At 45.7% G+C, this 17225-nt stretch overlaps 1 protein-coding gene across 1 annotated transcript in view; it reads left to right on the forward strand.

The window, feature by feature from the left end:
• Positions 1–457: 457 nt before the first annotated feature.
• The window catches only part of LOC109906045 (tetratricopeptide repeat protein 9B-like), a 37051-nt gene continuing 20283 nt past the window's right edge, over positions 458–17225 (forward strand). Inside the window, exon 1 of the mRNA XM_020503699.2 lies at positions 458–1225. Within this exon, the coding sequence (XP_020359288.1) occupies positions 850–1225 (376 nt within the window). The 5' untranslated portion in view covers positions 458–849. The remainder of the gene's footprint in view (positions 1226–17225) is intronic.

A 17225-nucleotide genomic window follows, 5' to 3' on the forward strand; every position in this document is an offset into this window, starting at 1 on the left:
GAATGATGAGTCACCACTGGATGGCTGTGTGGCTGAAATAGCCAAATCCACTCATTTGAAGGGGTGTCCACATACTTTTGTATGTATAGTGTATATGGAATAGTCTTGAGTTCATTGATTTCATTTGCGCAATTGACAAGTCTTGCCATTTGGATCAGAGCTAGAGCACATAGGCTTACTACAATCATGTTGTTGATTACAGGTTTTAAAACGACAGATTTGTAGAATAGATTTAGTCTCTACCCCCGGCATATTCATACAGTAATTTCAACTCCTGGTAATAAATGTTGGTGTTGGTTTTTTAGTTTTATTTCCCGTTTCTTTGCATACATCCATGACTCTTGATTGGTCATATGAATCAAAGTGAAGATTGCTTACAACTTTAAGGTGAAAGATCCGATTGAACTCCGCACGACTGCTCGATTTCCCCACAATGCATCACGCGCGAGCCTGACTCCGCTGGCTGTGGTGCTGAAGCGGCGCATGCCGGGGGCTCGAGCGCAGACACACAATCGAAGGCATCCTCTCGCGCGATGGTCAAAAATAGATAGAAGAGGGCTTGTAATTCAGGAATCTGTTCATTTCAGCATTGTCATGTCTGGCCAATTATTTGTGATCTTTATATAAAATACAATTTACGGTAGTCTGAATTTGTGCAAGCTGTTTTGATAGCTTATTGCCTATTTGCGCGGTGCGTGCTAGGTTTTTATTATCTCGCTCTCATCTGTATTGTTGTTGCCTGCCTGTCTCGCGCGTTCTTTATGCACAGCACGCCGCTCCAGTCCTCTCGGAGTAAATAGACCTTCGTCGGAACAGCATGGCCCGGTCCAGTCGCGCCCACTGAGAGAGATGGAAGCAAAACAACACTCCATAAAGAGCCTGAAGAGCTACCCAGAGGCGGGGGGCCGGAGCCTGGCGGCGGCCGCGGGGGACGTCGGCGTTGGTGGAGGGTGTCTTGCCGGCTCGGCACAGATGGAGATGGAGGCAAACATACAGAAAGCCATTGACTTCAAGGTGGAGGGCCACCGCTGCTACAAGGAGAAGAAATTCCGGGAAGCGATAGGGAAGTACCACCGGGCTCTGCTGCAGCTGAAAGGGGTGCATTTAGTGGATGAAAGCACGGATTCCGAGGTCAACCTCCTGAGCCAAGCCGCGGTCAAGCTGACCGAAGAGCAGCGGAGAACCGTGGAGATCACGGAGATCGAGTGCTACGACAGCTTGACAGGTGAGGAGTAGCTAGCCTAGTCAGTGTTGTTGCTCAGCGTCGCGGGTCTTGAGCATGGACAGCTCGTATACTGACATTCTGCCATTGTTCGTTCCGGTTCACGGGGTTAGGAAGGCACTCGTTTAGACAATTAGCAAGTGTCAAGCATAATTTCCGCTGCTGTGAGGCCTGTATGAGGTTGGGTAATAAGAATAGGCTTAATAATACATTAATAGCTGGCGCTTTGCACGGTGGACAGCGCAATGGAGCTGAATATAGACGGGTAGATGGCGAATGTGTCCATATTTTTCATTGTGATATTCCTGTCCGTTCAACGTGAAATGTATTGCCATTCTCGATTAATGCACCCATTTTTATCTCAATATAAAATAATTTATGGGTAACAATTAAGTAACTTACTGTGATTTTTTTTTCGATTAAAAAATGGTCAAAAATAAACTAAAATAGCTTCTTAAGCATAGAGGAATTCCTCAAGCAATAATTTTGCTAGGACTGTCTGGTAGTGGTTTGAGTGGAGTGCAAAAAACTAAAACTAGCTGTTATTGACAGAGAGGTTTGGAATTCTGTTTCTTATTGTTCTATTAACTAATTTACCACCAAAACAGGCTGTCATTTCAGTCAGTCTTTTCGAACAGCTCTTCCACTATAATCATTTTCAAAATGTGACAGTATTATTCCAACCTCATAGTGTGGAAATGTATATAAAACACAGGAAAATTACATCTTTGACTGCACTGGGCCCTAATCATTATTTTATTAGTAACCGGCATAAAGGTTAATTATAATACATTATATAGTTGTTTTTGCCTCAAGCCCTGTCTTCCTCTTGTGATTCTTATCAAGTTTTTTTCCCACTGTCTATCTCTCTTTGTTGTGCTCCATTCAAGTACATTTTTTGCTTCGCTTGATTCCAAACCTTTTCCCCCCCTTTGATAGCCACGGGGGGAAACTAGTGATTTGATGGTAATCAGCTGTAGTCAGTGGAAAGGCTATATTAGCAGGATTGAAGAGGTGTACATCCTGTGGAAAAGGGACACAAATACACAGTGGGAGCCTGGGGGTTATATGCTGCCATATCATCCAACACATGATTCCTCCCACAGTGCAGCTGTGTTGTTGCAAAAACAGTTCACATGCTCTGGGGTGGAAAAACATGGCCTGGACCATCCCAGTTTACAGGTGAAATCTGTCTAAATGGATCCTAAAATGACCTCACAAATACAAGTAATATGCCACTATGGCTGCATTTCCACAGGCAGCCCAATTCTGAATTGCTCAATTATTGACTAAAGAGCTGATCTGATTGGTCAAAGGACCAATTAGTGGGAAAAAATATCAGAATTGAACTGCCTGTGTAAACACAGCTAGTGAATTGAAACTCACAACACTTTTTATGGTTAGAATAATTGACAATATTAGTATTTTCATGTCAGCATTGTCATGTCTGGTCATCAAGGTTAATCCCTCTATCAAACCATCCACAAGTGTCAGTTAAATAGGCTATGTATGTGTAATGTAATTTGAAAAGATAAACTGATATTTTAACTCAGAATCTTAAAATCTCTAACAATGAGATTTGAGTAAAGCTGAGATTACAGATATTTGTTATTGGTAGTGCTTGGAGTAAGAAACAGGATCATCTATTCAATAGATGTGAGATTAAGAGATTGCCTACTGCCAGATAATCTATGAAACAGATGTATGAGATTTGATTTTTAACAGATACAGTAGTCTGTCTGGCACATGTGAGTTGGCCTATAGGAGATTAGATGTGTCTGTGGGTCTAATGATGACAGTATAAATATTGTTTACCACGGTGACAGTAGTCTGTCTACATGTGAGTATGGCTAAAATGTTACGTAATGCATTGTGAAATCTATTTATTTAAATAAAAATAAATAAATACAAATATTTTAGGGGTGGATCAGCTTAATATTGTTGCTTCCATCAATGTAATTGTCTGCAACATTTCCAATCCCCCATATCTTTTTTTGGTAAATATATATATCCATATACATACACGTATGCATATATATACAGTTGGAAGTTTACATACACCTTAGCCAAATACATTTAAACTCAGTTTTTCACAATTCCTGACATTTAATCCCAGTAAAAAATTCCCTGTTTTAGGTCAGTTAGGATCACCACTTTATTTTTAGAATGTGAAATGTCAGAATAATAGTAGAGAGAATGATTTATTTCATATTTGATTTATTTCATCACATTCCCAGTGGGTCAGAAGTTTACATATACTCAATTAGTATTTGGTAGCATTGCCTTTAAATTGTTTAACTTGGGTCAAACGTTGGGTGAATTTTGTCCCATTCCTCCTGACAGAGCTGGTGTAACTGAGTCAGGTTTGTAGGCCTCCTTGCTCGCACATGCTTTTTCAGTTCTGCCCACACATTTTCTATGGGATTGAGGTCAGGGCTTTGTGATGGCCTCTCCAATACCTTGACTTTGTTGTCCTTAGGCCTTTTTGCCACAACTTTGGAAGTATGCTTGGAGTCATTGTCCATTTGGAAGACCCATTTGTGACCAAGCTTTAACTTCCTGACTGATGTCTTGAGATGTTGCTTCAATATATCCATATAAAGTGCACCAGTCCCTCCTGCAGCAAAGCACCCCACAACATGATGCTGCCACCCCCGTACTTCACGGTTGGGATGGTGTTCTTCAGCTTGCAAGCCTCCCCCTTTTTCCTCCAAACAAAACTATGGTCAAACAGTTCTATTTTTGTTTCATCAGACCAGAGAACATTTCTCCAAAATGTACAATCTTTGTCCCCATGTGCAATTCAAACTGTAGTCTGGCTTTTTTATGGCAGTTTTGAAGCAGTGGCTTCTTCCTTGCTGAGTGGCCTTTCAGCTTCTGTCGATATAGGATTCGTTTTACTGTGGATATAGATACTTTTGTACCTCTTTCCGCCAGCATCTTCACAAGATCCTTTGCTGTTGTTCTGGGATTGATTTGCACATTTCGCACCAAAGTAAATTAATCTCTAGGAGACAGAATGCGTCTCCTTTCTGAGCGTTATGATGGCTGCGTGGTCTCATGGTGTTTATACCTGTGTACCATTGTTTGTACAGATGAACGTGGTACCTTCATGCGTTTGGAAATTGCTCCAAGGGATGAACCAGACTTGTAGAGGTCTACAATTCTTTTTCCGAGGTCTTGGCTGATTTCTTTTGATTTTCCCATGATGTCAAGCGAAGAGGCACTGAGTTTGAAGGTAGGCCTTCAAATACATCCACAGGTAGACCTCCAATTGACTCACATGATGTCAATTAGCTTATCAGAAGCTTCTAAAGCCATGACATAATTTTCTGGAATTTTCCAAGCTGTTTAAAGGCACAGTCAACTTAGTGTATGTTCTGACCCACTGGAATTCTGACCCACTGGAATTCTGACCCACTGGAATTATGATACGGTGAATTTTAAGTGAAATAATCTGTCTGTAAACAATTTATATAAACCTCCGACTTCAAATGTATATACATACACATACCTATATAAATATACATACTGTTTTTTAGAATATACCTTTTATTATTGTGAAATCTATTTGGTGAGAGATATACTTAAGCAATAAGGCCCGAGGTGGTGTGGTATATGGCCAGTGCCTGGACACAGCCTTTAGCCGTGGTATATCAGCCATATATTAAAAACCCTCAAGGTGCCTTATTACTATTCTAAACTGGTTACCAACGTAATTAGAGCTGTAAAAATACATGTTTTGTCATACCCGTGGTAAACGGTCTGATATACTATGGCTGTCAGCCAATCAGCATTCAGGGCTCGAACCACCCAGTTTATAATGTGATATAATTTATGGTGCTGTATTGTTCAATTTGTTGACTATCTACGAGGATTCAGCACCCTATTATTTAGAAGAATCTATAAGATATTCTAACAAACAGTTAACATGAATACATAAAATGGGTTAAAGGCAGGCTGGGTTGCTCTGGTGCTGGCTGTGTCTCCCCGTGGTCTGTCTCCGCTGGGTCCTGGCTCAACTGGCGTGATAGGCTGAAGGTCGGCTCTCTCGGCCCCATCTTATGACCCTCTAGCCTGGGCCCTGTGGGGGAGCTACCCTGGCGGAAAGGAGAAATAGAGAGGAAGGTAGGAGGATGGAAAGAGAGGTTAAGAGACAGGGAGAGTAAACGAGAGCAGGAGAGAGAGAAGTAGAGGAAGAAGGAGAAGGAAGAGGGAAAGCAAGTTCAGTGGGTGATGAGGGGCATATTTACCATGGCAACTATCACTGGGCCTTTTCCTGTTGTTATTCTCATGTCCATCACCGCATTCTGCTCTCACCTCTCACAATAACAGAGATTGTTTGATTTATTTTGTGACCTCTCCCTCAATCTGTGTTTTATTTTAGATTGGGGAAAAAATACAATATGCGTACACATTTCATAAGACTGGAGACCTCTCCACCCTACCAACGGTCTGGCTACCCAGAGTCCTGCTGGACAGGAGGTGGCCCGTGTCGTGTTGAGTTAGGCAGCATTTTGATTGGCCAGCTGTCTTACTTTCAGACGCATGATACAGGGGCAACAGAGTGGGCAGCCTCACCTCCAGCGCCTGTGTGTGTGTGTGTGTGTGTGTGTGTGTGTGTGTGTGTGTGTGTGTGTGCTTCTGTTTGTCCCAGCGATCGTTCCTCTGAAGAACAGCAGCTAACCAAGGGGCTGTCTGATATGGAGAAGGGTGGGGGTACACAGATTGCTTCTCGCCCTGCCATTATCACAGTGCCAATGCTGACATTGCTGTGTGTGTGTTGTCTGTTTTATGTACAGGGATGTGCAAGCTCATTTTGTGTGTGAGCTAGACTTTTGTTATGACAAGGACAGGACTATTGTCTGTCTTGTGCCAGCCACAGCACCTTTTTAAATGACTTGGCTACCCGGACAAAGGCGGCCCAGAAATATTCACTAAATGCAGCGATTTTGCCGTCAGCATGGCGCAGACAGCGATTGTGTTTGAGACAGAGATCCAAGACAGGTGATGGGAGAGAAGCCGACATCAAAGGAGACAAGTAATGATAGAAAGAGACAAGAGGAGGAAACTGTGTGCGACTGACAAAAACAATAAAGAACTGCATACAGCTGTGATGGCGGTTTGGGAGAAAGAATATATATACTGAAAAAAGAGAGGGAGAGAGAGTAACAGAAAAATGGAGGTGTGTGCGTACAGTGTTACCTGATTCTTGTATGAGGGAGAGCTATTGAGATGAATGGCCTATTTGCTGTCGCCCTTGATAAAAGAGCCAACATGCTGTTTCCCCATGGGGCTGTGGTACTGTTTCTAAGTGGGTTAGACCAGGCTGTAGACGCTCTGGAAATGGTGCTGCAACACGTTGTCCAGAAGGAGACCGTCAGCCACGCAGGATGACCGTTTTTGGGATGAATCATGTTCCGCAGGCAGCACACCCACCCACCCAAACCACATGCTGTGCTCACAGATACATATGATAACAGCCAATATACTAACAGTTTTCCCACTGTTCTTTTTGTACATGGCACTCAAAGCACTTCCCTAGAATGAGACCCTATGAGCGACAGACGTTGAAAATAAGTCTTTTCAACGTCTTCTGGTGACTGGGGAGGAAGACTATGAAAACAGCAGGAAGCAGTTGCTGGATTATTAGATCATTTTAAACAATACAGATGGCTTATAAAAAGAGATCTGCTGTAGAGAACAGATGTCAGTGTAACAAAAACGGGTCCAGTACTAACTCCTTTTGTTGGGGAGATTGAACCGTCTTTTTTTCCCCTGGCCCATTTCCTCTGATCTCTGACTCAATTATTCCTTTGCTCCGCGTGATTGGCTGCGATCGGTGCGTGAGTCATGAGTCACAGCCTCGGGTTGCAGCAGCAGCGGCACGACGTTATGAGCGGAACCGCTTGTTTCGTAACACCCAGCACCTTTTATTCACCCATCAGGATGTTTCCTAACACCCAGCACCTTTTATTCACCCATCAGGATGTTTACTAACACCCAGCACCTTTTATTCACCCATCAGGATGTTTCCTAACACCCAGCACCTTTTATTCACCCATCAGGATGTTTCCTAACACCCAGCACCTTTTATACACTGTTCTCGAATGCTCTTCTTATTGCCATGATGATCCAACGTGTGTGTGTGTGAGCTCTACCACTCAGCAGCAGATCCACCCATAGTCCTTTCAGGAGATTGGCTTTCTTTTAGAGACAATGCATTAAGCCAAAGAGCTGCGACGAGGGCATGATGGACACTTTAGAAGGTTTAGGCTGTGTGTTATTTCATCGATGTCCATTAACATTTTGCCGTGGTATGTTTACACTAATCCATCAGGCTCCTAGAATGCTCATGGGGTTCATTTACAACTAACTGAAGGTAGTGGGTGTACCAGCACAACCTCCCTTAGCTCCATCACTGGCCAGTGTGTGTGCGTTTGTTTGTGTGTGCGTGTACGCCTGCATGTGTGTATCCGCGTCTGATGCAAAGGGTCAATATTTCTCACCACATCCATTTCCACTCAGGGCTATTACATCGAGACCGTCGGTGAACTCGTGACCCTTGACTTGCAATCACAGGCCCCCGTAGCAACGAAACGTCAATGAGTGTGTAGATACAGTATCATCAGCATCCGTTTCTCCCCAGAAAAGGAATAGACAGCCAAGAGTCTTAGAAGAAAACTCACAGTACCGCTACACTTCCCCAACCATCTTGAGATGCATGACATCACCCTCTAATTTTAATCTCATTCCAGAAGGGAACGGGGATGTAATACTGTCAGAGCCTGTGCCCAAATGTCACCCTATTCCCTATACAGCGCACTACTTTTGATCCGGCTATGGTCAAAAGTAGGGCACTATATAGGGAATAGGGCGCCATCTAGGACACAGACTTAGTCCTCGGCGCTATATAATACTGCAGAGGGGGTGCTACCTGTCACGAGGCCTAGCCTACGATACAGTCCAGTCAGCCCCCTCTTATAACACCAGAGTGGAGCAGCAAAACGCCTCCCTTTTCACCCACTGCCAATAACGTCACTAGAGGAGGAGATGGAGAGGAGGATGTGTATGGGGGAGGAAGAGGAGGTGATGGAGAGGAGGCTGTGTATGGGGGAGGAAGAGGAGGTGATGGAGAAGAGGATGTGTATGGGGGAGGAAGAGGAGATGGAGAAGAGGATGTGTATGGGGGAGGAAGAGGAGATGGAGAGGAGGATGTGTATGGGGGAGGAAGAGGAGGTGGTGTAGAGAAGGATGTGTATGGGGGAGGAAGAGGAGGTGACGGAGAGGAGGATGTGTATGGGGGAGGAAGAGGAGGTGACGGAGAGGAGGATGTGTATGGGGGAGGAAGAGGAGGTGACGGAGAGGAGGATGTGTATGGAGGAGGAAGAGGGGGTGATGGAGAGGAGGATGTGTATGGGGGAGGAAGAGGAGGTGATGGAGAGGAGGATGTGTATGGGGGAGGAAGAGGAGGAGATGGAGAGGAGGATGTGTATGGGGGAGGAAGAGGAGATGGAGAGGAGGATGTGTATGGGGGAGGAGGTGATGGAGAGGAGGATGTGTATAGGGGAGGAAGAGGAGGTGATGGAGAGGAGGATGTGTATGGTGGAGCAAGAGGAGGTGATGGAGAGGAGGATGTGTATGGTGGAGCAAGAGGAGGTGATGGAGAGGAGGATGTGTATGGTGGAGCAAGAGGAGGTGATGGAGAGGAGGATGTGTATGGGGGAGGAAGAGGAGGAGATGGAGAGGAGGATGTGTATGGGGGAGGAAGAGGAGGAGATGGAGAGGAGGATGTGTATGGGGGAGGAAGAGGAGATGGAGAGGAGGATGTGTATGGGGGAGGAAGAGGAGGTGGTGGAGGAAGAGGAGGAGATGGAGAGGAGGATGTGTATGCGGGAGGAAGAGGAGGAGATGGAGAGGAGGATGTGTATGGGGGAGGAAGAGGAGGAGATGGAGAGGAGGATGTGTATGGGGGAGGAAGAGGAGGAGATGGAGAGGAGGATGTGTATGGGGGAGGAAGAGGAGGTGGTGGAGGAAGAGGAGGAGATGGAGAGGAGGATGTGTATGCGGGAGGAAGAGGAGGAGATGGAGAGGAGGATGTGTATGGGGGAGGAAGAGGAGGAGATGGAGAGGAGGATGTGTATGGGGGAGGAAGAGGAGATGGAGAGGAGGATGTGTATGGGGGAGGAAGAGGAGGTGGTGGAGGAAGAGGAGGAGATGGAGAGGAGGATGTGTATGCGGGAGGAAGAGGAGGTGATGGAGAAGAGGATGTGTATGGGGGAGGAAGAGGAGGTGATGGAGAGGAGGATGTGTATGGGGGAGGAAGAGGAGGTGATGGAGAAGAGGATGTGTATGGGGGAGGAAGAGGAGGTGATGGAGAGGAGGATGTGTATGGGGGAGGAAGAGGAGGTGATGGAGAAGAGGATGTGTATGGGGGAGGAAGAGGAGGTGATGGAGAGGAGGATGTGTATGGGGGAGGAAGAGGATGTGATGGAGAAGAGGATGTGTATGGTGGAGGAAGAGGAGGTGATGGAGAAGAGGATGTGTATGGGGGAGGAAGAGGAGGTGATGGAGAGGAGGATGTGTATGGGGGAGGAAGAGGAGGTGATGGAGAAGAGGATGTGTATGGGGGAGGAAGAGGAGGTGATGGAGAGGAGGATGTGTATGGGGGAGGAAGAGGAGGTGATGGAGAAGAGGATGTGTATAGGGGAGGAAGAGGAGGTGATGGAGAAGAGGATGTGTATGGGGGAGGGAGAGGAGGTGATGGAGAGGAGGATGTGTATGGGGGAGGAAGAGGTGGCGATGGAGAAGAGGATGTGTATGGGGGAGGAAGAGGAGGTGATGGAGAAGAGGATGTGTATGGGGGAGGAAGAGGAGGTGATGGAGAGGAGGATGTGTATGGGGGAGGAAGAGGAGGTGATGGAGAGGAGGATGTGTATGGGGGAGGAAGAGGAGGTGATGGAGAAGAGGATGTGTATGGGGGAGGAAGAGGAGGTGATGGAGAGGAGGATGTGTATGGGGGAGGAAGAGGAGGTGATGGAGAATAGGATGTGTATGGGGGAGGAAGAGGAGGTGATGGAGAGGAGGATGTGTATGGGGGAGGAAGAGGAGGTGGTGGAGAGGAGGATGTGTATGGGGGAGGAAGAGGAGGTGACGGAGAGGAGGATGTGTATGGGGGAGGAAGAGGAGGTGATGGAGAGGAGGATGTGTATGGTGGAGGAAGAGGAGGTGATGGAGAAGAGGATGTGTGTGGGGGAGGAAGAGGAGGTGATGGAGAGGAGGATGTGTATGGGGGAGGAAGAGGAGGTGGTGGAGGAAGAGGAGGAGATGGAGAGGAGGATGTGTATGGGGGAGGAAGAGGAGGAGATGGAGAGGAGGGTGTGTATGGGGGAGGAAGAGGAGGAGATGGAGAGGAGGATGTGTATGGGGGAGGAAGAGGAGGTGATGGAGAGGAGGATGTGTATGGGGAGGAAGAGGAGGTGATGGAGAGGAGGATGTGTATGGGGGAGGCAGAGGAGGTGATGGAGAGGAGGATGTGTATGGGGGAAGAGGAGGTGATGGAAGAGGAAGAGCGAGGGAGAGATAGTTGGTATGAGGTGTATGGAAGAAGAGGAGGGTGGAGGAGAGAGGAAGATGAGGGTGAAAAGGAGGAATGGGGGATTGTGTTTTTCCTTGGTTCGTATGTTGGCAGTTCAGGGGTTGCGTGGTTGTATGAGAGCCATGGGCGCATTATGCCAGGTCTGCAGATGGCATAGCTTCACTGTGGGGGCTCGACTGGGCATTCTGTACTCTCCTCTTTACCATTTCCGTTGCTGCCAAGTGAGAGGGAACAAGAGCGAGAGAGAGGGAGACAGAGAGAGAGAGAGAGAGAGAGAGAGAGGAGGAGGGTCAAGGAGCCAAGAGAAGGGGCGCTGAGCGTGAAGAGGGGGAGGGTGGGGGAAAGAGAGCGAGAGAAACTGGACAGGATGTTAAGGGCACTGTTAAATATGAAGAGATTCGAAGAGGAATGGAGATGGAGGGGGGGGGGGGGGGGGGGAGAGAGAAAAGAGTGAGGTGACTTTGGTGGACCTTTTTGACCTCTGGGAGGAGGATGTTACGTTGTTCTTCATTGCTGCATTTGCGTATCATTTGTCATTGTAAGTAAGGAGATGAGAAATCACGTCCAAGGCTAACGGTATTATATCATCGCCCTGGCAGAGCTGGAGTGCTCTTGTCATGGCAGTAAATATGATCCAGTCATCTGTGAAGGAGGGAGGGAGGGCCTTTTTTAGTCTTCATTTGAAAGTCACGCCATTAGCTTAGAGGAGACTGAAACAGATGCCCTCACTGACACTGACACTGACACTGACACTGACAGACAGACAGACAGACAGACAGACAGACAGACAGACAGACAGACAGACAGACAGACAGACAGACAGACAGACAGACAGACAGACAGACAGACAGACAGACAGACAGACAGACAGACAGACAGACAGACAGACAGACAGACAGACAGACAGACAGACAGACAGACAGACAGACAGACAGACAGACAGACAGACAGACAGACAGACAGACAGACAGACAGACAGACAGACAGACAGACAGACAGACAGACAGACAGACAGACAGACAGACAGACAGACAGACAGACAGACAGACAGACAGACAGACAGACAGACAGACAGACAGACAGACAGACAGACAGACAGACAGACAGACAGACAGACAGACAGACAGACAGACAGACAGACAGACAGACAGACAGACAGACAGACAGACAGACAGACAGACAGACAGACAGACAGACAGACAGACAGACAGACAGACAGACAGACAGACAGACAGACAGACAGACAGACAGACAGACAGACAGACAGACAGACAGACAGACAGACAGACAGACAGACAGACAGACAGACAGACAGACAGACAGACAGACAGACAGACAGACAGACAGACAGACAGACAGACAGACAGACAGACAGACAGACAGACAGACAGACAGACAGACAGACAGACAGACAGACAGACAGACAGACAGACAGACAGACAGACAGACAGACAAGACAGACAGACAGACAGACAGACAGACAGACAGACAGACAGACAGACAGACAGACAAGACAGACAGACAGACAGACAGACAGACAGGACAGACAGACAGACAGACAGGACAGACAGACAGACAGACAGACAGACAGACAGACAGACAGACAGACAGACAGACAGACAGACAGACAGACAGACAGACAGACAGACAGACAGACAGACAGACAGACAGACAGACAGACAGACAGACAGACAGACAGACAGACAGACAGACAGACAGACAGACAGACAGACAGACAGACAGACAGACAGACAGACAGACAGACAGACAGACAGACAGACAGACAGACAGACAGACAGACAGACAGACAGACAGACAGACAGACAGACAGACAGACAGACAGACAGACAGACAGACAGACAGACAGACAGACAGACAGACAGACAGACAGACAGACAGACAGACAGACAGACAGACAGACAGACAGACAGACAGACAGACAGACAGACAGACAGACAGACAGACAGACAGACAGACAGACAGACAGACAGACAGACAGACAGACAGACAGACAGACAGACAGACAGACAGACAGACAGACAGACCAGACAGACAGACAGACAGACAGACAGACAGACAGACAGACAGACAGACAGACAGACAGACAGACAGACAGACAGACAGACAGACAGACAGACAGACAGACAGACAGACAGACAGACAGACAGACAGACAGACAGACAGACAGACAGACAGACAGACAGACAGACAGACAGACAGACAGACAGACAGACAGACAGACAGACAGACAGACAGACAGACAGACAGACAGACAGACAGACAGACAGACAGACAGACAGACAGACAGACAGACAGACAGACAGACAGACAGACAGACAGACAGACAGACAGACAGACAGACAGACAGACAGACAGACAGACAGACAGACAGACAGACAGACAGACAGACAGACAGACAGACAGACAGACAGACAGACAGACAGACAGAGATATGCACTAAGAACATACAGAGCGTTTTTTGGTCAACAGCTACAGTAATGAGAATTTGTAAGAATAATTTGTGCATATCTAACTCACTGTGCTCCAGTGAACAGGAGAGACAACTTGTTATTTATCCAGAAAGCTGCATGTTAATATAGGCGGGGACCACACTATGTTCCCTCAGCCCTATGTTCCCTCAGTATCCACTGAACCAAATTCAATCAAAATTGGCACAAAATATTATTGTTATAAATTTAGAAAATGCTGTTTATTTTAATATCTACATATGTAATGGTATAAACTGAGTATACAAAACATTAAGAACACGACATTACAGTCCATTCGGAAAGTATTCAGACCCCTTTACTTTTTCCAAATTGTTTTACTTTACTTCCTTATTCTAAAATGGATTCAATTGTTTTAATTTCTCATCAATTGTCAAATCTAATTCCATCAGTGTAGATGAAGGGGAGGAGACAGGTTAAAGAAGGATTGTTAAACCTTGAGACAATTGAGACATGGATTGTGTATGTGTGTCATTCAGAGGGCGAATGGGCAAGACAAAAAAGTTATGTGCCTTTCAATGGGTATGAAAGTACTAGTCAAATGTTTGGACACCTACTCATTCCAGGGTTTTTCTTAATTTTTTACTATTTTCTACATTGTAGAATAATAGTGAAGACATCAAAACTATGAAACAACACATATGGAATCATGTAATAACCAAAAAATATATATTTTATATTTGAGATTCTTCAAAGTAGCCACCCTAGGCCTTGATGACAGCTTTGCACATTCTAGGCATTCTCTCAACCAGCTTCATGAGGTAGTCACCTGGAATGCATATCAATTAACAGGTGTGCATTGTTAAAAGTTAATTTGCGGATTTTCTTTCCTTATTGCGTATGAGCCAATCAGTTGTGTTGTGACAAGGTAGGGTTGGTATACAGAAGATGGCCCTATATGGTAAAAGACCAAGTCCATATAATGGCAAGAACAGCTCAAATAAGCAAAGAAAATTGATAGTCCACCATTACTTTAAGACATGAAGGTAAGTCAATCTTGAAAATTTCAAAAACTTTGAAAGTTTCTCCAAGTGCAGTCGCAAAAACCATTAAGCGCTATGAGGAATCTGGCTCTCATGAGGACCGCCAGAGGAACGGAAGACCCAGAGTTACCTCTGCTGCAGAGGATAAGTTCATTAGAGTTACCAGCCTCAGAAATTGCAGCCCAAATAATTGCTTCACAGACTTCCAGTAAGAGACACATCTCAACATCAACTGTTCAGAGGAGACTACGTGAATCAGGCCTTGATGGTTGAATTGCTGCAAAGAAACCACTACTAAAGGACACCAATAAGAAGAACAAACTTGCTTGGGCCAAGAAACATGAGCAATGGACATTAGACCAGTGGAAATCTGTCCTTTTGGTCTGATGAGTCCAAATTGGAGATTTTTGGTTCTAACCACCGTGTCTTTGCGAGACGCAGAGTAGGTGAACGGATGATCTCCGCATGTGCAGCATGGTTACCACAGCATTCAGCAGTGATACGCCATCCCATCTGGTTTGCACTTAGTAGGACTATCATTTGTTTTTCAACAGTACAATGACCCAACATACCTCCAGGCTGTGGACCTCCAGAGTGATGGAGTGCTGCATCAGATGACCTGACCTCCACAATTACCCGACCTCAACCCAATTGAGATGGTTTGGGATGAGTTGGACCACAGAAAAGCAGCCAACAAGTGCTCAGCATACTGAATGTCGGAACTCTTTCAAGACGGTTGGAAAAGCATTCCAGCTGAAGCTGGTTGAAAGAATGCCAAGAGTGTCCAAAGTGGTCATCAAGGCAAAGGGTGTCTTCTTAGAAGATAACATTTGATTTGTTTAACACTTTTTTTGGTTGCTGCAAGATTCCATATGTGTTATTTCACAATTTTGATGTCTTCACTATTATTCTACAATGTAGAAAATCGTAAAAATAAAGAAAAACCGTTGAATGAGTAGGTGTGTCCAAACTTTTGACTGGTACTGTAGGTACCAGGCGCACCGGTTTGTGTCAAGAACTGCAACGCTGCTGGGTTTTTCCACACTAAACAGTTTCCTGTGTGTTTTAAGAATGGTCTACCACCCAACGGACATCCAGCCAACCTGACACAACTGCGGGAAGCATTGTAGTCAACATGGGCCAGCATCCCTGTGGAACGCTTTCGACACCTTGTAGTCCATACCCTGGGGTTAATCTGAGGGCAAAAGTGGGTTGCAACTCAATATTAGGAAGGTGTTCCTTTTATGCTTGGTGTACTCAGTCTATATGGAACCTACTGAATATGTTCAGTCACAATGACCTTGACCTTTTGTCAATATTACAGCAGCCTAAATGGCCATTTCTGAGATTTGTATTTTTTTTTTTATCTTAGCGTCTACTCAAGTATTTTCTATGATGATTGGCTTTCATATGTGAAATTATATGGCCTAGCCACTGAGCAACAACTGGTTGAATCAATGTTGTTTCCACGTCATTTCAACCAAACAAAGTCAATGTGATGACATTGAATCAACCTGGAAAACTGATTGGATTTGAAAAAAGGCATCAATGTAAGGGAATTTCATATTTGTTTCACCCAACTTTTTTTAACCTAAATTCAATGACATGGTGACATGTTTTGTTGGATTCACGTTAGTTGACAACTCAACCAAATGTAAATCAAACCTAAACGATGAACTGACATATGTGCCCACTGAAATATTGAATCATTAGTGACCAGAAACAAATTTCTCAGTTGAATAATATAATATTTATCTCCACATTTTTCGATCATATATTTGGCACAAATAAGCAAGGCCATTGGACGGACTAAAAATGAAGGTCAAGGTCCCGGTGTCCGGAAATGTACACTGAACAAAAATATAAACTTAATCTGCAACAATTTCTAAGATTTTACTATTACAGTTCATATGAGGAAATCAGTCAATTTAGATAAATTCATTAGGCCCTAATCTATGGATTTCACATGACTTGGAATACAGATATGCATCTGTTGGTCACATATACCTTAAAAAAAACGAATTGGCAAGGATTAGAAAACTAGTCCGTATCTTGTGGGACCACCATTTACCTCATGCAGGGCGACATCTCCTTCGCGTATAGTTGATTAGGCTGTTGATTGTGGCCTGTGGAACGTTGTCCCACTCCTCTAACGGCTATGTGAAGTTGCTGGATATTGATGGGAACTGGAACACGCTGCCGTGCACGCCGATCCAGAGCATCCCAAACTTTCTCAATGGGTGACATGTCTGGTGAGTATGCAGATCATGGAAGAACTGGGACATTTTCAGCTTCCAGGAATTCTGTACAGTTCCTTGTGACCTGGGGCTGTGCATTGTCATGCTGAAACATGAGGTGATGGCGGCGGATGAATGGCATGACAATGGGCCTCAGGATTTTGTCACGGTATCTCTGTGCATTCAAATTGCCATCGATAAAATGCAATTGGGTTCATTGTCCGTACCTTATGCCTGCCCGTACCATAACCGCACCGCCACCTTGGGGCACTCTGTTCATAACTTGACATCGGCAAACCGCTCGCCCAAACGACTCCCGGTCATCTGCCCGGTACAGTTAAACCCAGGATTCATACGTGAAGAGCACACTTCTCCAGTATGCCAGTGGCTATCGAAGGTGAGCATTTGTCCACTGAAGTCGGTTATGACGCCGAGCTGCAGTCAGGTCAAGACCCTGGTGAGGACGACGAGCACGCAGATGAGCTTCCCTGAGACGGTTTCTGACAGTTTTTGCAGAAATTATTTGGTTGTGCAAACCCACTGTTTTATCAGCTGTCAGAGTGGCTGGTCTCAGGTGAAGTCGGATGTGGAGGTCCTGGCATGGCGTGGTTACACATGGTCTGCAGTTGTGAGGCCAGTCGGACGTACTACCAAATTCTTGTGGTAGAGAAATTAACA

This window comes from Oncorhynchus kisutch, linkage group LG15 (genome assembly GCF_002021735.2).
Source record: "Oncorhynchus kisutch isolate 150728-3 linkage group LG15, Okis_V2, whole genome shotgun sequence".
Lineage (NCBI taxonomy): Eukaryota > Metazoa > Chordata > Actinopteri > Salmoniformes > Salmonidae > Oncorhynchus > Oncorhynchus kisutch.